The sequence below is a fragment of the Setaria viridis genome, chromosome 9 (assembly GCF_005286985.2).
Source record: "Setaria viridis chromosome 9, Setaria_viridis_v4.0, whole genome shotgun sequence".
Lineage (NCBI taxonomy): Eukaryota > Viridiplantae > Streptophyta > Magnoliopsida > Poales > Poaceae > Setaria > Setaria viridis.
This window is the reverse complement of record NC_048271.2, coordinates 29,318,758-29,344,486: the sequence shown is the minus strand read 5'-3', so window position 1 is coordinate 29,344,486 and position 25,729 is coordinate 29,318,758. Positions and strand designations below refer to the sequence as shown.

General features: G+C 43.7%; 1 protein-coding gene across 1 annotated transcript; it reads right to left on the bottom strand.

Annotated features, from left to right (window-relative positions):
• Positions 1–15,610: 15,610 nt before the first annotated feature.
• LOC117837556 (uncharacterized) lies at positions 15,611–25,712 on the bottom strand. Its single transcript, XM_034717237.2, has 12 exons — positions 25,165–25,712; positions 23,978–24,318; positions 23,779–23,868; positions 22,730–22,954; positions 20,850–21,071; positions 20,416–20,773; positions 20,203–20,340; positions 20,080–20,126; positions 19,915–19,982; positions 17,143–17,192; positions 16,507–16,562; positions 15,611–16,087 (listed from the first exon to the last, which is right to left on the bottom strand). Exons 1-12 carry the CDS (start codon positions 25,583–25,585, stop codon positions 15,992–15,994), a joined length of 2,112 nt encoding a protein of 703 aa, XP_034573128.1. The 5' UTR covers positions 25,586–25,712; the 3' UTR covers positions 15,611–15,991.
• Positions 25,713–25,729: the final 17 nt, after the last annotated feature.

Genomic DNA, 25,729 nt, shown 5'->3' with positions numbered 1-25,729 from the left:
TCTACGCGGGAGTCCATGAGATGAAGCTCTCAGATATGACCAGCCTCAGGCAAAGGAGCGATGAGCTAGTGTCCATTTATGTGCAGAGGTTCAGAGAAGTCAGAAACAAGTGCTACACCCTAGTCCTGACCGACGCGCAGCTAGCTGATATTGCCTTCCAAGGCTTCCTGCCGCACATCAAAGAGAAGTACGCTTCCCAGGAGTTTGAGAGCCTGAGTCAAATCGTTCACCGATTGGCTGGACAAGAAGTACACCCTTTTGATCAGCGGAGAAATTCCAGAAGAAGGTGGCGTACTTTGAGGGATCTGAGTCTGAGGAGGAAGCGGAAATCGGCCTAGCAGAGTGGGTTAAAGGAAAGAAGCCGATATCGTGTCCTTTCGAGAAAAAGGGACTGGAGGCGTTCGATTTTGACACGTGAAAGGCTGATAAAATTTTTGACCTACTCCTCCAAGAGGGGCAGATCAAACTCTCACCTTATCATACGATCCCATCAGCCAAGCAGCTGAAAAAGATGAAGTATTGCAAATGGCACAATGCCACGTCCCACAATTCAAATGAGTGCAAGATCTTCCGTCAGCAGATACAATCGGCCATCGAGCAAGGTAGGCTCAAGTTCGAGGTCCCGACAAAACCAACAAAGCCGATGAAGATTGATCAGCATCCTTTTCCCACTAACATGGTAGATACGGGAAGGAACGTGCTTTAAACCAAGGTGCTGATGTCGGAATCGGCTAAAAGAAGTGGCGCTGTGGATCCTAGAAATCAGGCTTTTGTGGGAGATGTCAAGGGGAAGCGACGGTTTGACGATGAGGGTGAAGGATCGGAAAGGCCACACAGACCTATTACTTCCCAATTTCTGCTCGACAAATATCAGCGGCATCAAGAAAGTTCGAAATATCGTGAAGAAATGATATGACGACACGAAGATCATTGGCGATGCCCGTTCTTCATCCATTGCTGGGAAAATAACCTCAGGTTGCCATCGGCCAATAATTGCCCGGAGTGCAGCGGTCCATATCGCAATAGTCACCCGTTCAGGAGGTCTCACTCCAGGGACAGAGGATCAGAGCCAATCAGCAGAAACTAGCGCGAACAAGAGGATCGACGTCGTTCAGTGCATGATCGGCTGGGGGGCAGAATGGACCGATATGATCGGCCAAGGGACAGACGCGAGCAATATGATAGGCCGTGGGGTAGGTCTGACCAGCACGACTGACCAGGGGGCAGAGTCAGCGCACACGATCGGCTAGAAGAGATGGCCGATGCTTGGGTGTCAGATGAAAATCCCCTAGGATGAGAGCCAGACTGGGAACGCGCCAGACCGCCAGTCAAACCGGTGAACCCCAGGTGGTGCCCTAACGGATTGACCAAATCCCAAAAACGAAGAATCCAACGCCTGCGCCAATGGGAACAACAGGAAAAAGAGCAGAAGCAGATGGTGGATAAGGATGACAGGTCTCGAGTCTGACACCCCAAAAGAAACAACAATGAGGAAGATGGCAGCTAGGAATTGGCAGCTGACGTTAGCATGGTGTTCATCTTGCTGATGGAGTTCCTGGCTCCTGCCGATCGATATGACACGACGAAGATGGAGGAATAGATGGCGCAATTGGCTTTGGAGCCGATGATAGCCACTTTTGAGAAACCCGAAGATGAATAGCGACAACATCTCAAGGCACTGTTCCTCAAAGGACACGTCAACGGTCGACCCGTCACCCGGCTACTAGTAGATGGAGGCGCTGCAGTCAACATCATGCCGTACACCATGTTCTGAAAGCTGGGTAAAAGTGACGAGGATCTAACCAAGACAGACATGATGCTCAAGGACTTCGAGGGCAACGTGTCTCCCGCGCGTGGGGCACTCTGCGTCGACCTCACCATCGACAGTAAGACCCTTCCCACTACCTTCTTTATTATTAATGGCAAAGGGTCCTACAATATGTTGCTCGATCGCGATTGGATACACGCAAATTGCTGCATCCCGTCTACAATGCATCAATGCCTTGTACAATGGGTCGGCGACAACATCGAAATAGTCAACACCGATTCCGCCTACAGTGTTGCTGTGGCCGATACGCAACAGTGGAGCTGCGAACACGTCAAGTGCATATCCAGAAGAACTTGGGACACCAATTTCCTGAAAGTGTCCAATTTTGGCCTACAGCCGATCCGAGCAGTCGGCTTGAAGATTCAGATTAGATGGATCAGTTCGTGCGAGAAGATGGGAAGCTAGGGCACGGATTTACGTCGGCCGATTCATTAGAGATGATAGATCTAGGTGATGGCACCAAACCGAGGCTGACGTAAATTAGTGCCAACTTGGATCTAGAATATAAGTGTAAATTGACAGATTTATTGAAAGAATTTAAGGATTGTTTTGCTTGGGAATATCATGAGATGCCTCGTTTAGACCGATCCATTGTTGAACACCGGTTGCCTATAAAGCCAGGATATCGGCCATATCAGCAGCCCGCGCGACGATGCAATCCTAAAATTCTACCTGACATAAAGGCTGAAATTACAAGACTGATTGAAGCAAAATTTATTTGGCAGTGCCGTTACGCCGAGTGAATCTCTAACATTGTACCCGTATACAAGAAAAACGGAAAGTTGCACGTATGCATTGATTTCAGGAACCTTAATCAGGCCACGCCGATGGATGGGTATCCAATGCCAATAGTAGACGTGTTGATAGATGCCGCCGCAGGACATAAAGTCATCAGTTTCATGGACGGAAATGCTGGGTACAATCAAATGTTAATGGCCGAACAAGACATTTCGAAAATGGCTTTCAGGTGTCCGGGCCACCTCGGTTTATTTGAGTGGGTAGTAATGACCTTCGGATTGAAGAACACTGGCGCTACCTATCAGCGGGCTATGAATTACATCTTCCACAAGCTCATTGGCGTCCTGGTGGAAATCTACATCGACGACATTGTGGTCAAATCAAAAGGGCATCAAGAACATCTAGCCGATCTGCGAGAAGTATTGGAATGCACGAGGAAGCATGGGTTGAAAATGAACCCGAACAAGTGTGCATTCGGCGTATCGACCGGGCAGTTCCTAGGATTCATGGTTCACGAGCGCGTGATAGAAGTCAACTGGAAAATCATAGCGGCCATCAATAAGGTTGTAGCCCCACAGAACAAGACTGAGTTGCAATCCCTAATCGGCAAGGTTAACTTTATCAGAAGATTCATATCCAATTTGTCCGGGCGTATTCAAGCCTTCACGCCGTTATTGAAATTAAAGCCCGACCAGGAATTTGTGTGGGGAGAGGAGCAGCGGAAATCACTGGAAGACATCAAGCAATACCTGATTTTGCCACCTGTATTGGTCCCACCACAAGCTGACAAGCCGTTCAGACTTTACTTATCGGCCGATGAACAGGCTATTGGATCGGCGCTGGTGCAGGAGTTCGAAGGAAAGGAACGGGTAATATATTATGTTAGCAGAAGACTTCTGGACGCCGAAACAAGATATTCACCAGTAGAACGGCTATGCTTGTGTCTTTATTTCTCTTGCACCAAGCTCAGGCACTACCTTTTGTCGGTAGAGTGCATAGTCGTATGCAAGGATAACGTGGTAAAGTACATGCTGTCATTGCCGATTTTGAAAGGACAAATTGGAAAATGGATCCTGGCCCTGTCAGAGTTTGACCTAAGGTACGAATCGGCCAAAGCTGTCAAGGGTCAAGTCATGGCCGATTTCGTGGCCCAGCACTGCGGACCAGAAATTACTATTGTTGAGCCAGCTCTGTGGACTCTATACTTTGATGGTTCATCATGTGGCGCCGGATCAGGAATCGGCATCGTTCTCATATTGCCTCGGGGGGCAAGTTATGATTTCTCTCTGCCGATAGAAGCTTCCGCGACCAATAATCAGGCGGAATATCGAGCTGTCCTAAAAGGCATTCAATTATTGAGAGAGATCAAAGCCGATGCCATGGAGGTTTTTTGGGATTCCATGCTCATCGTAGACCAGCTAACGGGAAGATCGGAATGTAAAGATGATGTCCTAAGGATTTACTACGAAGATTGTCTCCAACTTTTAAAATAATTCAAGACTGCAGTTATTGAGCATATTCCCAGAAATTATAATGAAGAGGCCAATAGGCTTGCCCAACACGCGTCCGAGTATCGGCCGATTCAGGGCGCCATGACTTTGGAACTTGCGGCCGATGATTGGCCAAAGGAGATTGCTAATTACTTAAGGGATCTGTCCAAGAAAGTGGATCGGCGAGTATGTTTTCAAGCCACAAAGTATGTACTACTCGATGATGATTTGTTTTACCGAACGATTGATGGAGTTCTACTCAAATGCCTAGGGACAGAAGAAGCAAAGATCGTGATGGGAGAAATCCACAAAGGCGTGTGTGGAGCTCACCAATCGGCTCATAAAATGAAGTGGATGATTAGGAATAACGGATATTATTGGCCGACGATACTCGAAGATTGCTTCAAATATTATAAAGGGTGTCAAGATTGTCAGAAGTTTGGCAATGTACAACGTGCGTCGGCATCGACCATGAATACGATAATCAAGCCATAGCCGTTCAGGGGTTGGGGAATAGACCTCATCGGACAGATTTATCCTCCATCAAGTAAGGGGCACAAATTTATATTGGTAGCTATTGACTACTTTACCAAGTGGGTAGAGGCAATCCCATTGAAGGCTGTGACATCGGCTGCTATGGTCGATTTCGTAAGGGATCACATTGTTTATCGTTTCGGTATTCCTCAAACCATCACAACCGACCAAGGGACGATGTTCACTTCGGAAGAATTTGAGGAATTTACGACCGATATGGGAATCAAGTTGCTGAATTCTTCTCCATATTATGCTCAAGCCAACGGCCAAGCTGAATCGTCCAATAAGGGGATAATTAAGTTGATCAAAAGGAAGATTGAGGAACAACCTAAGAAGTGGCACTTATGCTTGACCGAGGCTCTATGGGCTTACAGGATGGCCTGCCACGGGGCTACCAAAATATCTCCTTATCAGTTGGTGTATGGTCACGAGGTAGTGTTACCTTGGGAATTAAGGACGGGGTCAAGACGCACATCGCTTCAAGATCAGTTGACGGCCAATGACTATTCCCTCCTCATGAAAGGAGAGCTCGACGATTTGGTAGGACAGCGATTAAGGGCTCTAATCAGCATTGAGGAGAATAAAAACAGGGTGGCCAGGTGGTACGAAAAGAAGGTCAAAGTCAAGCAATTCTCCCAAGGAGATTTGGTATGGAAGTTAGTATTGCCGATAGGATCCAAGGATCCCAAGTTCGGTAAATGGTCGCCCACTTGGGAAGGGCCGTATAAAATCGGCCGATGCGCTCCGGGAAACGCATACATACTGGAGACGATCGAAGGAGAGGAATTCACAAGGGCCTTAAATGGGAGGTACCTAAAGAGGCATTATCCTAGTATATGGGTCAACGCATAACTAGTTATGGAATGTATCAAGATGGTGCGGCCGATTACTATTATATCTTATAGCCGATGCAAAAAATGAAATCGCCTTGAAAACAAAACATACATTTGGGTTGGCCGATTTATTGTTCGGTGCGAACGATGAGGTACACGGCCGAAACGGTACAAGTCGCCCTTAGAACAAAAGTACCAACACATCTGTTAACTATGCTTTTTCTTAAGCTCCCTCTCTACCGATCTAATTCTATCAAAAGACGGGTGCTCCTTTCCTCCGGATCCTTCATCGCGGCTTTAGCCTCAACTTGGCGTGGAAGAGGGTGGCTTCGATCTAGCGGTGGTCGAGACGTTCCCGCTACGGCGTCTTCAAGGGCGACTGGGCGAGGGAGTGGATGACTCCTTTCGATTGGTGGCCGCCTGGAGCAGTTGGCGTCGATGTGGTCCTAGATCCGCCGAACTTCAGCGGGGATGTGGTCCCTGAGTTCTTCACGATGGGCTCTGATCAAGTCCTTGTCCTCCTGCGACAACGGTTCGTCGGAGTGCATGATCTCGATCGCTCGTTCCAATTCGGGACTAAGGTGTCTCGGCTGAAAATTGACAAACAACCTCTTGACGTTTGACTGATCAAAATGTCGAATCAGGGAATGGAGGGCGAAGATAGGATCTCGTACCTGGTTGACGGAGGAGGAGGAAAAGGAAGAAGATGAGGAAGACATCTTGGTGAATAGTCCGATGGTATAAACTACTGGATGAGAAGAGGACGAGCGAGGCGAATGACTTGGGAAGTAATATGGGGTCTCGTACTTATAGAAAGAAAAGGGGGCAAGAGTTTGGTAAGATGCGTCCCATTGGAGTAAAAGGGGTAATAAATGAAAGGCCGCCACGAAGGACGGGTCAGAATTGGATTCATACGTCAAACAAACAAAAGACTTTAATGTTTTTCTAGAGCGGCCAGCTTTTTTACAGTTCATCCAAGGAGGGCATTAATGGCCGCAATCGCTCATTGCCTAACTTGATCGGCCGAGTCTAATATTCGCTGGTCGTCATCGGCCGATCCTAGGACTTCTGGCATGTGGCGATGGAGTCTGATTGCTTCGTGGGCCAGGTTTTGTCTCTCTTGCTTCAGGTTGGCGATGACAGAGCGGAGGTCTTGGAGTCTTTTCTCCTCAATGGCTGTGTCCTTGGTCACCTGCTCCATCTCCTTGGCGAGCTCCGCCCTTCGACGCTTGAGGCGATCAATAGCGCCAACGATACCCGGGCGAGAACTTTCAAGAAAGTTGATCTGGTGATGTACGTCTTGGGCTCGGTGCTTGTAAGAGTCTTCCTCCTCACGAGCTTTAGCCATCTTGGCGCGATCGGAATTGTGACGCAAAGCCCTGAACACTGGGATCCGCATTGATTCAATATATGCGGCTGGCGCCAGGGCTTCTTCCACCTCTTCTGGGACTCGGCCACTGATATCACTGAAGAGCTGCCGAATCGGCGAAGCGTCCTCCACCAATCGGCTGATGTCTTCTTGAAGGAGGGTCCGTATGCTCTCGAGTTTGGCGCGGACGTCATCGGGGACTGAGCTTAGGGTGACCTGATGTGAAGCAACCTCCTCGTCATCAGAAAGTGCGACCGCGAAGGAGAAGAGACTGTTATTGGGGGTATCTTGTTCCTGCAGGAAAGTGAAATGATAAGCATCGATTAGTCAACGGTAATAGGAAAATCGGCCGATTCGGTTGACAAGTCTCTTACCTCTTTGAAGCGGATCTCTTCTGTTTGCGTCAACGAGAGTGCTGCCCTTGGTTCGGGAGCTAGTGCGACCGGCTCGTCGAAAGAGGAGGACTCAACGATTATTGGCGTCCTGCTTGGACCGGCCTCCTGGAAAGGTACAAGGAGCAAGTTCTTATGAGTATGATACAAATGTTTAGATCTGATGACATGTGGTGATTGTCGTACCTTCGTGATTTTTCTGACTGATGGCTGTTGAGAAGATACAATTGACGTACCAAGGGTAGCCTGCATCAGAATCGGTCAAGCTTTTGGTTAAATATTAAAAAATTGAATGAAGGGATTCTTTACCTTAGTGGGAGGAGTTACTGTTGCTCCGATTTCTTCTTGGGGCGTTGTCGATTGCTGGGGAGGCACTAGGCCATTTTGGGCGGTCTAATGTAAAGAAGAAGTTAGTATAGGAAGAATACTCAAGAGGATATGGACACAAGGTTACCTGAATGGCTTCTAATAGCAGTGACGCAGCGGCCACTCCAGCTTCTGTAGCAGCTTGGGGATCGACCTCCTCGATGATCGGGAGGATCGGTGCAGCCAAAGTTTCTGTCGATGCCGCATCAGACTGAACGGCCGATTTCGTGCGGGCACGCACTCGATGGCTTGTCTTCTTGACGGTTTTCTTCGGCGTTTGCTTCAATTGGCCAGTGGTGATATCATCAATGGATGGGGCGTTATGGCCGATGAGTGGGAATTCCGTATACGGGTAACGGTTCTCTATCAGCCTGCCACTCCGGCTGCGTTTTGGGGGAAGTTAACTCCCGGACTATAAAAGAAAGCAAGAAGTTAGCGACAAATTTGTAGCATAAGAAAGAAAATAACATCAAAATCGGCTGAAGAAAAGCAGTACCTCTGCACTCGGGTCGATGTTCTCAGGATCCAGATCATTGCAGTATGTCGCGGGGGATGCACAAAATAGATGTTGCTTCCATTCTGCCCACCATAATTTGAATGGTTGGACAACAAAAGGAGCTACTATCCAGTCGTTCAGATCGATGGTGCTGGAATCAGGCACTCGGTCGCACAGCCGACTATAGTCAAGGCCCTTTGGTGAGCCTGTCTCGGAATTTTGCGCAACCGGCGAAATAGACTCGAATCGGCAGCTAACCTAGGCCAAACTGCCATGTCGCAACTAATGGGTTATAAAATTCATAAGTAGGGGCATCCCTCCCCGAGAAAAAGTTCGCCGGTAGGATCCCCGGCTTAATCAAGATGTCCATGAGATCATTATCAAAGGTGTTGGACATCGAATCATAACAGAAGGGGAGCTCAAAAAGCGGCTCTGTCCTCTGATATGGGTACCAACTAGTGGTTTCCTCACTGAAGCCATTGTAGAAACATCTGAAGTACTCGGCTACTTTAGTGGTGGTGAGCTGGCAACCAGGGAAGACTGATGCTGCTTCGTCGAAAGAAGTGCATCGGCGCCGTACGGTGGAGTTTTCTTCCAATTCAATGTTGGGGAAGGTCATGTGCTCCACCCGATGCTGAGAGATCTTGCTCATATACAAGTTGAGCCAGAGATTGATGAACCACCAGGGGCCACCTGGGTTTCCAATCGGCTCTCCCTTGGATAGTTTGATGCCGATTTGGTGCAGCATGTGATAGGCCGATCCCAGCAGATGTTCCCGAGGGGGACAGAGGCTCCTCTTGATAATGCTTCGGCCAAAGCTTATGTGTTGGAAGACGGACCGACTGCCTTACCACAGAAAAAATGTTTCTCCAACCACATCATCAGGAAGGCCGCGTATTCTCTCTCTGAAATGGCTCTGGTCTTCATGTTGTTCTTGATGTACCCCTTCCACCCGCTGATTGCTTTTGTCTCTAGCCGATGGGTCGGCTTGACCAGATAATGGAAGGGGGTATCGGGAGAAGAAATGTCAAGGCCGGTCAACATTACAACATTGGCCAAAGTGGGGGTCATAGGCCCATGGCCGAAAAGGAAAGCATTGAGGGCGTCGGACCAGAAGTAGGAGGCCGCCATCACCAAGGGCTCATTTCTCTCCATTTGAGATAGAGAGAGATTGATACATTGGCCAATTTTTTGTTCGTCCCATTGAACTCTCTTGGAGTTGGCTATCCTTTGGTACCATTCTTTCCACCCAGGGGTTTCATTCAGCCAAGATCTAAAGGTGCTTGACCACTAATCCAATTCCATTGGGGATTGTTTAAATGGGATTCTGTGAGTTTCTAAGTTTACCAAATCGGTTGGGTCCGGATTCCCCATAGGACCTAGACAGATGAGGCCGGGGGCATCGGAAAGACGAATGGTGATTTGATGTCTAACCGCCTAAAACAAGGTAAAAAGGGAAGAACTAAGAATGGATCTAAAACAAATGTTTGGGCAGTAAAGGTAAAAAGAAAAGTTCCGGGTAAATACCTTCGGGATGAAAGTCATCATCGCCGACGGAGCTGCTGGTAGAGCTACCGCCGCCGAGGCCGCCGGTGGAACCTCTGTCGCCGATGGAGCTGTTGCCGCTGCCGATGGAGCTATGTTGATGCCATTGGAGCTACCATCGGGGTTTCCGTTGCTGGTGAGGTTGCTAATGGTGCCGCCATTGGGAGGATGGAGCATAATGTGGATGAAAAGGAGGTCGCCGGAAGATGTGGTTGGAAACCAAAAGGGCGCCGGAAGAAGATGGAAACTAGTGCGCCAAGAAAGGAAGTTACTGGCTTGTGAAGAAGAAGTGCGGAACGTGCCAGTATTTGAAGACGGTCCGAGAAGGGGTAAAGGCGGGATTTTTACCGTGCCATCTACACGAATTTCGGGAGGGGGTGGTTGTCTCAGGCGCCCGTTTCGAAACGATTGCAATCATCAGGTAGGAGACCGCGAAACGGAAGGATATTTTTAATGCATTTGTTTCGGAGGAGAAGTTGAAAAGGAATTTCGAAGTAAAAGCTATGTTTTACTCCGAAACTGGGGGGCATGTGTTGACGCCAGATTTTGACACGTATGGAATCAGTGTCAAGGAAAGAGAAGACTGGCTGATGTGGTAGATTAAAAAGGGCACGATTGGGAATCGGCCGATTGGTGCTACAGTTGGAGATCGGCCGATTGGCGCTACAATGTTTTGGCAGATGGAGTTGGTGAAGATCGGCCGATTGGAAGGCTGGAGCGATTGGGCCAATATGGGCTTAAAAGTGGGTCAGAGGAAGAAGATAGAGATTGGATCGCAAGAGTATAGTAACCAACTCCGATGCGAGTTGTGTTTGTAGATATTTGTTTCTGTTCAAAATTAGAGATAGATCCTAGTCGGTTAAGAAATTGGTTGTAACAGGCTATAAATAGCCATCTTTAGAGATTTGTAAAAATAACACATCAATCAATACAACAATCTACTATTTCCTCGTACTTTACTTTCAAGTCGACGACTTCGCCAATACTTTTCTTCTTTCACGAGTTCATACGGGTTGGCAGGGCTGCATCGACATGATCTCCGGCCGATTCTGTAAGTTCCGTTTATCGAGTAACATCTAAGCTTTAACTTCGGGCGCATCGCTGTCGTTTCATTTAGATTTATTCACTAGTTATCGATATTTACTAGAATTGTAGGTTTCATCTATTGTTCTAGTTTTATCACCAGTTATCCAGCTTGAGATTTGAACTGTCGGCTTTGTTATTTTTATCTTTCGTTCATCATTATCACATAGCCGATTAGATTTATCTCAAGCGTTATTTTCGTAGCTTTGTCTAGTTTACTCTAAGTAGTTTTCTTTACAATCGCTACACGATTGCCGGCTGCATTATAGCCGATTACCTTTTTATAGCAAATCGGCCGATTCGCTGATACGCTCCTTGAGATCGGAACTTTAGCCGATCGGAATCCCTAGAATTTGACACGTTTTCTTCCTTGCCAATCAACAGGTTAGATTGGTTGGCACGCCACGCGAACTGAACCAGGGCAATCACCCGAACAGGAGTTAAGCAGATTCTCCCGGGTCGTGTGTCCGACGCTGAGGGTCAATCGGCTGACTTTTAGCACCAACAATCTCATATATTTTCTGTTTCCAATTTGATCCTTTTGGTGTGAGTTGTGGTAAAGGTAATGAACTATAAAACTTGAATAACAACCAGCTGAGGATGTGAGGTAAGGGACTCCTATCCAATGTTACCTTGGTCATTTAAGGACCGGTTCATTGGGCAAGTCTTTCTAGTGGATATGTGCAACCATACGAGCCAAAAAGGTACAGCCTTTGGAGTGCCTATTTATGTGAGGGTTTGATTCACACCCCACTATAGAATCTAGTAAACCATCCCAAGGGGCCACGGTGGGCAACTGATAGACTAGAGTAGGACTTTCGCATAGTTCCAGGTCTGGTCGGCACCTGTTTAATGTCATGATATGATGCATCTTTTCCCGGGATTTTCCTTGAGTGGACGTTGAATGGCCCCTATTTAGGCCCCAATATTATCCGTGGATGGAGCTAGAGGATGTCGTCCAGAGATGGGCACCGGTGGGTATGGGTCTCGTAGGATAGTACCGCCAAAGGTCTTGGTATGAGCTATCCGATCATATGGGTAAAGTGTACAATCTTTGTAGAGTTAATCAATCTATTCAAATAGCCATGAACTCACATGGTTAAAACTCTCTTTGATTAGTCACACCCTTTGTATAAAAGTAGAGTGAAAGGGGCGGATGCCTGTACTTCTAAAGTAAGTAGGATCCTAACGATCACTGCCTTTAAAATATGGAAACTGGCAGGGGAGGCTTGTTTCCCCCTTCAGAGCCAAAACAACATTATTATTATTTAAACCACTTTCCCTTTAAAAGCCCAAAGAGTGTTACAGTTTGCATACATATACCTTTTTGCATATTAACCCTAACCCTTCCTTGATTTACCCTACATCTCATTAACTTTTCAACGTTAAGATACTTTTGAGTACTTCTGGCAAAAGTACTCAATCTTGCTTGTTTTGCCAGGTCTTCTAGGGAGCTAGCTTTCATCTTTCCGCTGCATCTGGATTACTTCCTAAAGGTGAAGATGACACCATCATAATTCTCTCTATTTTCTCTTCTTCTTACTTTTATAATCATCCCGACTATGCTGGTGCCAGATACTGATCCAGGGAATGGCACTGAATTGTGTAAGTGTGGATGCCTGAGGGGCGATCCCCACATGCAGTATGGTACACAAGCAGTGGTAACGTGGAGTGTTTTGGTGGTGGCTACCCCAATCTGACCAACCAAGGTGGTTTTGTTGAGCTGTGTTCTGGCGTGTGTTGATGTCTTAATCTGACCCATTGGTGTTATTTTAGATGTTTTCTCTTTAGTTTCTCTTTGGTTTTACTTGGTTATGGCCTTTCAGGGGCATAATCTTATATTTTCTGCTATATCTATAGAAACGCACATGTGTTGGTATATTTAAGGATCAAGAATAAATCCGCAAGCACACGGATATACCGTTGTAGCATTTCACCTAAAAGTATTTCAGGGTATCATATTTTCCAAAGTAAGGTGGGTAGGTCAAAAGAGTTTACTATGCATATGAGTATATCATAGGATGAGTAGATAAATTACACAAGACAGGGGTAAAGATAATGATAGGATGGGTAGTGTGACACACATAGAAGCATCATCTCGAGATAACTAAGCTAGGGAGAAAGGTCTAGGAGTCAGATCTAGGTTCATATGTACTTCCTATATAGTGCACAGATCATACAAGCGTAAACATACCCACACATTATACACAACTTAGTTTTATGCACCCAGGCACTACGGGTAGATAGTATCCTACTGGTCTGCCAGCGTAGTTACTTCTTATTTATGAACTCCTATGATGTACCTGAATGTGGGGGATTACAAAGGACGGATAGGGCTGTCACCGCGTGCCACCTATCCCTAGCAACCTATGGAGCAAACCCACATCCAACTATGCTAAGCAACCCAACCACCATGCTTGCATTGTTAACAATACTCCAGCCGTCCTGAGCTATTGTGACCAAGGCTGGAGGCACCAAAGACATGGCCATTGAACCGATGCCGTGGCATAAATCGAATAGCCTATACATGGTATGTATGCACAACAAGTATATACTATAACAAGGTCTAAAGGCACACATGATAGCATATAAGCCTATACTACGATAGCAAGGGTGTATGACTAGCATACGAGCATATAAGCCAAGCATATCAACATAAAATGGGTATAAGACTAACTCATGCATATAAGAACCAAGCATAACACTATATGAAGAAGATAAATAACTTGAATAACAGAAAGTCAACCTAGGCACTAAAGATACAAGAGCCATACCCTTAACTTCAAGTGGACTTGGAACCTTGAATAGAGCTACTCTAACATAAGTCCACTAACTTGGAAGCTAAAGAGGGAAAGAGTGATTCAACGTGTGGTGTGTGTTGGAATGGAGAGCACACCCCTCTATTTACAGGTCCATAGAGGCGGTTTACAATAGGAATATTTAGGGGAATGTCCTCTAACTAATGTAGGAACACCGTAAACCGCCATCAAGCGTCAGCTGGGGACAAGAGGAGGGGGTTCGGCCGACCCCCCCCTTGTCCCCACTCACAAACGCCTTCGTCTGGTAAACTTTCAGATGGGTCCCAATGACGGTTATGGGTGCTACCTGCCTTACCAAGGCGGTTTTCTGCGTTTTGTAGGTCCATGGATCCGTGTGCTACCCCGTGCTGATCTCTCATTAGTCGGAGTTGTGTTTCTTCGCCATGGGAGTGTGTTTTCTCCTTCCTTTTGTATAATTTCACCTACACCCAAATAATCTCCAAGGACATGTGGAACTATATTATTTGAAACCAAATATGCATGTAAGAAATGCCAATTATCCTTTATTCTTGAGAATATTGATGGTCATTTTTTACTTAACGATAGTCAACAACACGTCGTACAGCACTAGGTACTAGGATCAGGTTAGAGCATCTACAACAGTTTTGGTAAAATTGGATATCTAAAATTTGTTTTAGGTATATGAGATATCGAGAAAGAAGATTTTTAGATAACTCTTGTGCTCTTCTTCACCAACATATCTAAAGTTGGATACCTATATTTTTTTCAAGAACTAATTCACAAGTAGAATATTTTTTAGGGACTAATGTGCAAAATTGGTTTTCTCCTCTAGTCTTATCCTCTTCCTTCCCCGACACCTCCACAAATTCCCCCACCGCCCTCGGGTTTCGACCCCCACTGCCCTCTACTCCCTCCCCTTGCTGGCATGGACAACACCGGTGGCCTCCCAACCTTGCCATCTGAGCTCAAGCTGCTGCTGCACCCCTTTGAACTACAGCCCCTCCTCCTCCGTCGACCAGGCTGCTTGTTGCTAGCCCTTAGATCTCCGCATGAATCGACAAGCCACGCTGCTCCGAATCACCGCCAGCCATGTTCCTCCCCAACCCTCTACTCAAATCGTCATATCAGCCTCTACTCCTCCGTGAGAGCGGTCGCAAGTGCTCAAGAGGGAGGGGAGCAAGGGAGTGGCCCTCCAGAGGCGGCCAAGTTCAGCCGCGGGCACGCTGGAGTCGGCCATCGACTTTGTAGCTCGAGCTCACCCAGGCTCGTGCGGTAGTAGATGTTTAGGGTCCGGCGGAGGACAAATCGAGAGCCAAGATGGTGAAGGCGGGCAACGTCATTTTGTGAGCCGCTGTGACATTTAGTTATTACCATTTGCATAATGTTAAAAGTAGAGGTAGTAAAGTGGGTCCCACGATTGAGTAAATGCCGAGGTAGTAAACTGGGTCCCACGATTGAGTATAAAGCCAGCCCACAAGTCAATTTTTGAGCAACATGTGGATGTAGCAAGGATAGAGAGATTAATGTTTGTTTATTTCTTAGACCATTCTCAGTGCAAGGTTTTATATTTATGTATCTAAGATGCCACATAAGAAGTACATTTAATGTATAGTTGATCACACAATATATTGTTTCATATTTTATCATTTCCAAGACCAGTACAAGTTACAAATATTTTGGAAAGTGTATGCATAATTTCATTTCCATAAAATAAATTTTCTCACCTTATAAATAGTGTGTTATGTCAACATAATTGCCTACATAGCAGCTTATTTATTGCTCATGGAACTACATTGAGAATAACCTTATGAGCAGTCTATAGTTTTATGAACTACTATATGAACTGGTTGTACTAGTTGTACAATCTTTTTGGACTGGCTGTAAGAATTGTTTACTCCCACCATTCCATTTCAAAATGTAGTTAGCAGATTATATTAACTTTTCTAAATACATTGATTTTGCTAGATTTTACTATGCATCGAAGTATAAGGTTATGTCTATATACATAATAAAGATCTTCGTATATAGAAAAATCAAAACAACCTACATTATGTAACAGAGGGAGTAGCCATCTACTGCTTTTACCTCCCATTGTGGATTTGTGGTCCCCTAAGAGGCGCAAGCTCATGCGGTACGCATACGGCATACATACCAAATGTGAAATCATGATATATGCTATTACTATCTATACACAAACACAGAACAAACTTCTGAATCATGTACAAACGAAGGTTAAAAAGAAACATTCAACAAGCAACCGGTGTGCAGGGCTGCACTCCTTTATCGTCAATTTTCTTTCAGCCAAAAAGGAAGGTGCAAGGGTTCTTATTTCTAGAAACATCATTGTTCTTTGATCTTCTATGGGAGGCATCTAAATATGTACACTGAATGAACTCTGATCCTCGTTATCATCGGATCAAACAGAAGCCAAATGAACTCTGATCCTCGTTATCATCGGATCAAATGGAAGCCGAATGAACTCTGATCCTCACTATCATGGGATCACACAGAACTGGGTAGCTGGCACTTGATTATAGTCAGTAATCTCCTCTTCGAGGGATGTATGAACCATTCCCTCGGTAATAAGATCCACTAGGGGGTGGAGGGGGCGGGTATACATATGTATATCCAGCCTGCAAGGACAACAAAAACAACTCAAACATAGCACAGTTAACTGCAAATTTCAGATAGATGCACAAGGATTTGTAAACATTAGATATATGATACAAAGGGATTACTAGAAAGCTGTTATATAAGCAAGATATGCCCATTGGGGTGCCTATGCTCTATATGGGACAGACCCCAAAAAAATCTGCAACTGCCCCCTAGTTATGATGACATGTGAAATATTGTTATCATGTATCATACCAGGTTTACATTCGACAACTATGTCAGTTTAGTAATTTTACCACATAGTACATAGAAGTGACCAAGCATACTTCAAAACGTAAGCAATTAGATGCACTCTTGTGAATTGTGATAGCTTATATGACTCAAAAATCCTAACTGGAAATCTGTATAGCAATCAAACAAACACATTGCCATGAGTTACCTCATAGCCAGCATGGCTTGTATAACCAGAGTAGGCTGATCGTGAAGCTGCAGTTTCTGCCCAAAATGGAGGAAAAGAAAATTTTAGAGTATAGACTAAAATTTTTGGCCAACTGAAAAAGGTGGAAACAAAGAATAACCTCAGTTCATGAGGCTACCACAAGTTTGCTGGAAAAAATCACTAGCAACACAGCAAATGTATTGAACTAATCAAATTCTCAAATCAAGTGATAGTTGCGTTAAGACAAAGGAGCTCATGAGAATATAGCTATGATGGTGTATTTCAGTGGCTCAGTAATCAGTACAGTACTACAGGAACAGGAAAAACATTGTTAATTCTCTTTTTACTATTATTAACATTATTAATGTAATTTTACTATTATTTGAGACTTCGTTGGGTTTTCATCTTTATTTTAGCCTACAAATGGATGGTTATTGTTACACAATTACCCTAACATATACTTCTCAAACAACTACCAAATGCGTAAAGCTCCCATGTTCACATGGCAATAAATACACGATACATAAAAACACGGACACTGGTCTTTAAATACTGTAGCAGTCAAAAATACATAAGTGAGGACGCCAGGTTGATAATGCATGTCATTAATAAAATACATAACTTGCAAGATCATACCTCTAGCATAAGGATGACGATCTATTGGATGGATATCATATTCTGCAGTTCTGTGAGAGCATAAAATAGAACTGAAATTAGGTACGAGCTAAGCCAGATCTCAACAGTACCACATAAGTGTTATAGACGGTCATGGCCTTCATTAGGGCGAAGCCAGAAAATTTCCATAAGGGGGGCAGATAGCAATAACTAAGTTAATTAGGGGAGCCAAAATTTAACTTTCTTTGTTTTATATGGTAAAATTTTGTGTATACATATGGGGTGCATCTACCCAAGAATTGGGGCCCTTGTAGTTCACTCGCAATAACAGTAACCTCAGGTGCTATAGCAACAGGCTCAGTCTCACAATGAAGCCATGTTGGTTTGTTCGTTGCTACCAGAATTATGGTTCGCAAGATTTGCGGTACAGGTTTGTGAATAGTGGTTCACCATTTTTTATTTTAAGTATGAACCGCTAGGGGTATACCTCTTTGGTTCATTAATTGGAAAGGGCTCACAAATCAATGATTGGGTTCATGATTAGGAATAATATTACAAAAAGGTGACCAGACTAGTTAACAGGCCCAGCCAACAATTAATCATGCATCCCTAGCATCACAACCTCCCACACAAGCTGGCATTTATTGCCACATTAAGCTCGTAGTCCTAATCCTCTCTACAGTCCAACTCTGCACCCAAACCTGCAGCAGCAGCCGCTCGTCTCTTTCCTCGCTCTCTTTTTCTTCCACAAGCACAGCTTTGCCGCCACCATGAAGCCCTCACTGCTGACCACCATCTCTCCCCCAATGACTAGTAAAATGGATAGCCTGCATCAGCTTCATCTCCTTGCGACAGCAGACTGCGCTGCAATGGCATGCTCCTCACCGACGCTGGCCACACCTTCCCTCCATCTTCCCATCCCCAACTCTTGCATCCATGGCAGGGTCCCCAACAGTGACTCTTATGTCTCAGCCTCGATACTGCTTCCATCTCTGATCTCCTCAGGCCTTCACTCTTCGTCGAATTGGGTTCGACTAGGCGGCTAGGCCCCACGTACCACTCGCCGTTTCAGAGCAATTCAGTTCACAAGCTAATTGAATGGCGGTTCGCAGGCTCCCTACGCAGTTCTGATTGTTACGAATAATAGAGGCTGAATGGATAATTGTATTGAGGCCCAATAGGGACTATATAGAGAGTACATGAGAGACACATGAGGGGAACCCTAGACTAGGATATTACAATATCACCCTTGACTATTATACCAACACCCCCTCTCAAACGCAACGTGAATGCAATGGTGTTGCATTTGGAGAGTTGACACTAAGAACTAGACTTAAAAGAAAATAAAACTAATACATCCGAAGTCCGAAATAGAAGATGTCATTAAAGCGTGCAAATGTTGATGTAGAAATCCATCTCCATAGGATAGTGCTGACTTCACAACTTGTCCTTTGGCGCTTCACACTCAATTTAGAGATGATGAACTCATGAAGAGATGTGTCAAATCAAGACGAATAGAGGATAAGATAGAGAAAACCATCCTGGGGGTATGAGGGCAGGTCTTAACTCCCTTATCATCCTCGGGGGATGGACCATTTGGAGGCACTGTAATGATTGTGTATTTAATGGTGCTTCTCCTAGCGTTGCTACTGCACTGATTTTGGCAAGGGATGAAGCCCAGCTGTGGAGCATGGCAGGAGCTAAGGGCCTCTCTCAGCTCACTGCCAGGGGAGTGGATTAATCCATGGTTCTTTTCTGATCAGGCCTTTCTTTGCCCTTTCAGGCAATCAGATTTTTTGGTCGGTGAGAGTGTTGGTTTGTGTGTGGGTGTGTTGGTGTGTGTTCTGTGGGTCTTCTGTGAGTCTATGTACGACTCTTCTTGTACTATTAATACAATGATACGCAGTTCTCCTGCGTGTTCGAGAAAAAAAGATAGAAAAAACCACAGCTGCAAGATAGCAGGCTGTGATACTATTGTGATGAAGACTAAGAAGGCCATTTGGTCAAGATGTGCTTACAAATGCAAATATGTGTAGCAAGATGGCCATGACACATGTCAAGTCGCAAGAAGGCTACGAAAGGACCAAAATGGCAAAGATGCATCAACCACGACGAAGATGATGATGGGGCAGCCACACATCATCGCAAACCCAAAAGAGAATGAAAGTGGTTTGAGAACTAAGATGTAGGCGCGCACGGTTTGATGAACTGAAGGTATGCAATTGGACTTGGATTGACTCAATGAAAACAAGAGATTGACGGATGGACACAGTGGCATACGAAACTGGAAAGAAAGTGGCTCAATATAATAGATACTAGCAGCAGGACAGATGATATATAGCAGCAGCAATGTAGTGCCTCCGAACAGCAAGCAACAACAAAATGTGGTGATGAGAATGCAGCAGAAAACTTAAGTCTGAAGCACCACGCATCAAGGAGAAAGCCCCAAGGAACAAGGATATGAAGAAATTCTCCAACTGAAGTAGCAGCCGCTGAGAAGATGCTTATGGCTGCAGCAGATTGAGGGCCGACAGCTGCTTCTCCACCCGTGCCTGGGAAGCCCCCGCGAGAGGTGCGGAGAGATGGCCAGGATTGCTTGCCCATCTCTTAGTTACTTGGCTAATAAGTAAGCCTCTCCATAAAAGGAGAGGCAAGCAAGGATTAAGAAGGAAAAACCTCCTTGCATCCAAGGCTGTCTTCCCTGGCCAGCCACGATCATTTTCCCCCTCTCAAATCCCCAAAAATCAGGCAAATAAGACTAACAATAAGCAACAAATTGAAAAGGAATGAAACCTTCGCTGATCATATGCATGGTTGCTGTGAACTCGACTTGTAGGAGGGATGAATCCAGCATGAGGTTCCTAAAAGGCTCATACAAGAGTTAACTTACATAAATAAAAAATTATAAGAAATTCAATGGTGAAAGTAAGAATGTCAAGATATAAAACTTTCAAGTACCAGATCAGAGGCATATGCTTTAGATCTCGAACTTCTATCCACATTACCTGCATATTCAGGTATAAGGTGTTTTGGCGCATCAAATGATGGATCAATGAAATTAAATTATCAAAGAGGACATACTATTGTTATGTGCTTTCTTCAGTGGTCTTTCATTTATATAGATATTTTTATTCCTGCGAGATTTCCTTTTCCTTTTGGAACTGTTAGATATTTGCTCTGCAGCACCTTGATAGGTTTGCTGGCTCTCATCAGCATTACCTGCACACTCATTATTATAAGAAACAGGTTTCATTCAACAAATAATTGTCCAATGAGTTATGAGAGAGAACATACAATTATTTCGCGCTTTCTTTGATGGTTTTTGGTTTACAGAGGCATTTCTGTTCTTCCCAACATCCCTGTTCCCTTCAGAAGGTTTGGATGTTTGCAGTACTTCTGCAGCGCCTTGTGTGGTTAGCTTTAAATCATAATCATTTGATAATTTACTTGGTGAATTCATCTTCACAAGGACCTCCTTTGTCCGAGAGGTAAGATTGTTCTTATTGCCTTTTGGCAATTTATGTGGTGAACCTGTATCTATAACAGCCTTCCCTGTGTGGCCTTTTTCCTTCTTAGATGTAGTAGCACCTTCTGAAGCTGCACTACTATTGACCTTCAAACCACTTTTAGGCCGAGCAAGACAAGCAGACAACTAAGTCACAAAGGAATCCATGTCAGAAAGTTATCCAAAACAACTGAAATACTTGAGAAAACAGGATATATAATACCTTGAAGCCTCCATCAACAATCTTTGTATTATTTATTCCTTCCACACAAGCTAATGCACTCTTGCTGGATGAGAATTCAACAAAAGAAAAGGTTTCACTTTCCATGTTCTTTGATATCTGGAAAAGGTCAACTTTCAGAATCTTCCCATATTGTTGACAGCATTCTTTAACTTTATCCTCATCCCAAGAAAGAGGGACATATTCCAGGTATACTTTTTTAGCCTACAAAGAATACCAGAAGGTTATGAAGAAATGAAAAATTATTAATGTCTGATAATGTCAGATTAACTTCATTTACAAATTACTGAAAGATTAAGTATATCTGATTTGTTAGCCGGTATTCTGCATACAAAACATACTCCATAACTTGGGTGGGGGTATGCAAAAGGCCTACTGATCTGACATAACCTTTTGGATTACACAGACCAGTATACAAAACTTCTCTTCTTTAGTTAAAGGTCATATAGCTAGGAAATCACAAATCTAAAAATGGTTCAAATCAATTCTTTGTACCCAATAACTAGTTCCCAAAAACATAGTTACCACAGTCTTGCATTGAAGCTCACACCTAAGTACTGGAGTAACAGATCTGGATTGAGCACTGAAGATCACTGAGTATGTTGATTATCCTAACACCTTATAAGCAGAATAGAAACAAAAAGATATTATGCATAGATTATAGAAATAAGATTCTCAGGATATGCCATACTTTAAGAGTTTAAACATGGCAGTGAAGGGCTAATGACAACTCTGTTCAGCAGTGAAGGGCTAAGGGCAATTCCGTCCAGCAGTGATAACAGTACGTTCGATCTGGTAACCTTCACCAGCACACAGGAAACGAACAACTGCTTATCAGAGCATTTAGGAAGGTGCACACAATTGGAAGGAAGCAGATTTCAGCAGGAGAAAAAGAGGAGGTGGTGGCAATGGAACTAGGGATCCTGTAAGACATGGAGATAGGAGACATGGGCTGGACAGCCCTGACACATGGCCATTAAACAGAGGGATTTTTCCTTTCTTGAGTACCTTGTAGATTAGAACTTTTCTGCCAATACGACAATGCTGCTACATGCTACAAATATATGTAGGTGAGAGTGTGAGGCCTTTTTTTCTGTCAATGAATAGAAACACAGCACCAGCACATCATGAATGCAAGCATTAGGTTTGTGATACATACGCATTCTATTGTTTCATGACCAACCACAATAAAAACAGAAATGAACTTTCCTGGAGTTGGAAACTTTAATCTAAAAGTAAAAGTCAAACAAATATCCGAGGCCAGGCAGCAGAACAGAAGTCACTACGAATGTAGTGAACCTGAGTCACTGCAGCCTATGTTACAGAACAAGAATGCAGGACTATGGGGAACTGAAGCTCTGATTCTCTAGTTCAGGATGCCAGGCTATACTTCAACATTCTTTTTGGTTCAAAACCAAAATATACAATAGTTCGAGAAAAAAACCAAAAGATACAAGTTTCACAGGAGAAATAGTGCCACATTCTGAAGTTTTCAGTTTTAACCTTTCATGTTCCTGGCTACTGGACAATTTAGCTTCTGCTTCTGCAACTCATAGGAAGGTCACAGACAAGCTTCACACTTTTTTCCAGTACAAGTTTAAAAGTATCGAGCAAAAAATAAATAGCCAACTACTGATGTTTTGTGTAAACTTGTGCTCAAGTTTGTACCCAATTCATTCTTAGCAAGCAAACAAACCACCTGATATGCTTTACTCCCATAGTCTTATAAAGAAAACAGTGGGAACCAGGACTTTGCATACTGTACAGAAAACAATGCTTTCATAATTGACACAAATAACTAAAATAATTGAGATACCGCACAAAATATGTCGAAATATTTTAAACCAATAACGAGTGCTTACCTCTATAACATTCTCACTTGGTTTTATGGTAGTTTGATAAAAAGATACTTTAGCACTTCTATCAGTGCCAAAAATAGCATCTGGTTTCATTAACCGTCGAAATGCTGCTCTGGCATAGTAATGCGAGGCAAATTTAAGAAAAGCAAACCCTCTGCATCCTCCCTTGTAAGTGGGAAAAGTTATCTTGCATTCTTGAATTCCAATACTTTTTAAGGTAGTCAGAACCTAAAAAGAGTTTAAAAATATATATAAAGTAAATGATAACAGTTCTACAGCAAGTGATGATTTGCAGAACTCTGCACTCAAGTGTGAATAAAAAGAATAAAGAATACAACAAGTTAAATAAAAATGAATAATGAAGTATTTAACTGATAAGTGTGAATAAAGAATTAAACGCTTCCAACTTTCTGAAAATAGAAGTCGGGTGTAGAAAAAATATTTTATATTAAAAAAGATCAATTTTCAGTGGCACAATGTAAATGAGCCTAGACACATACATTTTATCTTATCAACTTTCAATTTTTCTGGGCTTGACAATAGATGACATTTTTTGTAAGTATGCGATCACACATATTGCATCTAATGAAGTCCTTCTACACTTTTGAATCTCACATTACTTATCATTTTATCAACAATGGCAATAATTATCGATCTAAGTTACCAATATTTGTAGTATGGTAGAATGCATAAAATTTAACCATTTCAACCTTCTCATAGGTGGCTATTTCAGCCTTCCACTGGCTGCATTAAACAAATAAAATTTCAGTTTCTATTTATATGTTTAAACAAGGTAAGTTATTATAAAAAATCAGTAGCAGCTCATGGTGATAGGACTCAGCACCTGATACAGCCTACTTTTGGTAAATTATTCTATATTTAAATAAACTGGAAAATTCAGACTACCATCTACTTATAAATTCTAGCTATATTTTTATCCCTTCAACAAAATTGAACAGTTTAACAAATCTATATTTGGAAAATAATATTCTTGCAAACTGAAGATAACAAAAAGGTTTTCAGGAGATCAGTTAAAGTGTGTAATATCATGCCTGATCTTTGGTCCAGCCCTTGCATATGTTTCCCAGGTAAAGGGTACTATTATCTTGACAGGCAGATACCCTAACCTTTTCTCCTTTTACCTGATGAAAACAACATACAAAACAGTATATGAACATAATGCATTAAGCTTTGACATATATTAAAATAAATGCATAAAATGGCTGAAGGGTTCATTGTCAAATCCAAAACCTCAATTCCCTCCTTGAATTCAACGAGAGCCTTCTTTGCAGCTTCAATGCTCGCATAACAGACAAATGCAATATCTTTGCTCTTTTCGGTTGATGAATTCTTAATTATCCTAACCGATTTGACCTCCCCGCATTGAGAAAACACCATTGCAATGTCTTCCTCAACACAATCTTTAGGCAATCCGTCAACAAATATTTCAAGACCTCCAGCAAGTTCATAGTTCTGCGCATCATCACTTTTGCTTCTACCGCTATCACTGACATTGCTCGATTGATCAACAACTTTATCCTTATTTGTGTTGCCACATTTACCATGTTCCTGTTTGGATACTTCATTCATATCTGCAGTAAATAGAAGGAAAATGTGACTCTTTGACATACTACTGAGACGTTCGACTATTAGTGCAGGACACAGAAATATTCTACAAATGAGGGGAACTGCCAAAGATTTACCAGGTAGAAACATATAGCATTGAGTATAAAGAAAACCTTCAATAAAAGACTACTCTCCATTTCAAATTGTAAGTCGTTTTGGCTTTCCTAGATTCATAGATAGTATTATGCATCTAGACATCCACTTAATCTAGGTGCATAGCAAAAACTAAGCACCTAGAAAGCCAAAACGACCTACAATTTGGAACGGAGGGAGTACTTAGCTAAAGAGATCTTAATATTCTTATACATATAAATTACAATATAAAGTTCAGCAGTTGTGACCACCATTGTTTTGGACAAAAGGCTTTGGTTGTTGTTCTGATCATTTATCCTGATACTTAAATATGTGATTCTAACAAAAACGAAAACTAGAATGAACATTAACTTTGAAGGGACATGATTTTAGACAGCTTTGAGACAGCACTCTGTCTCAAAGCCGAACCAACAAAATTTGGTGAAGATAAATCCTTGTGCTGCGATTTAGGTGTCCAAAACACTCAAGAATCCTATACAGTGTAAGAGAAAGTCTTGAGCATTGAGGGAATGATATGTATTTTTGGCATAGAATGCAAACTTCCAGGGGATATTTCTATCCGTTCCACTCCGTTAGATCCTTTTTTCTGCTCATATCCCAACTCAACAATGGGGAAACTTGGACAGCACATGAACACTAGCAATACAACCATACATACATCTAAGCAAACAAAAACGACTACTAGGATAACACTTATAACAGTTAATTTGCACATGAACCTGACACAGCCTCCACGGATCCATCCACCAAGCCTTTCTCCTCAACACCATTGCATTCCTCCTTGCCCTCTTCCACCTCCTCGGGTTCCTCATCCAGCTTTTCCTTCTCCCCCTCCAGCTCTTCAGGTGCGTCCTCCTCGCTGGGCTTCAACACCACCAGGGGCTCCATCAACGCCGCCTCCATCCCATACGCAGCCTCCACCTCCCCCGCATCCACTTCCTCTTCCTCCTCATCTTCCGCCTGCTCGTCAGGATCCTCCTCAGGCTCCACCTCACCGTTCTCCTCAACTGCAGCAGTAACCCCCACATTCATATTCTCGCCCTCTTCGACCGCTGCTCCAACATCGGCCGCCGCTGGGGTTTCTCCCTCCGTCACGTTGGGCGCCGGAGAGGTACCATCGTCGGTGGCGGATGCAGTCATCCCGCCGTGGTGAAGCTAGGGTTTCTGATTCCACGGCGAGGGTGGGGGATTGGAGACAAGGGGAGGACAAAGGTTCGGACCTTGAAGATGGGCTGAATTTCCTTCTAAGGCTGAATTTTACTTCTATGGCTGGACTTCCGTATA

Coding starts and splice junctions, on each gene's coding strand:
- LOC117837556 (XM_034717237.2), bottom strand. CDS start 25,585: ATGACTGCATCCGCCACCGACGATGGTACCTCTCCGGCGCCCAACGTG. Junction 20,774..20,849: donor TTGTTGATGGAGGCTTCAAG/GTATTATATATC, acceptor TTTGTGACTTAG/TTGTCTGCTTGTCTTGCTCG. Junction 16,088..16,506: donor CAAGCCATGCTGGCTATGAG/GTAACTCATGGC, acceptor TTGTCCTTGCAG/GCTGGATATACATATGTATA.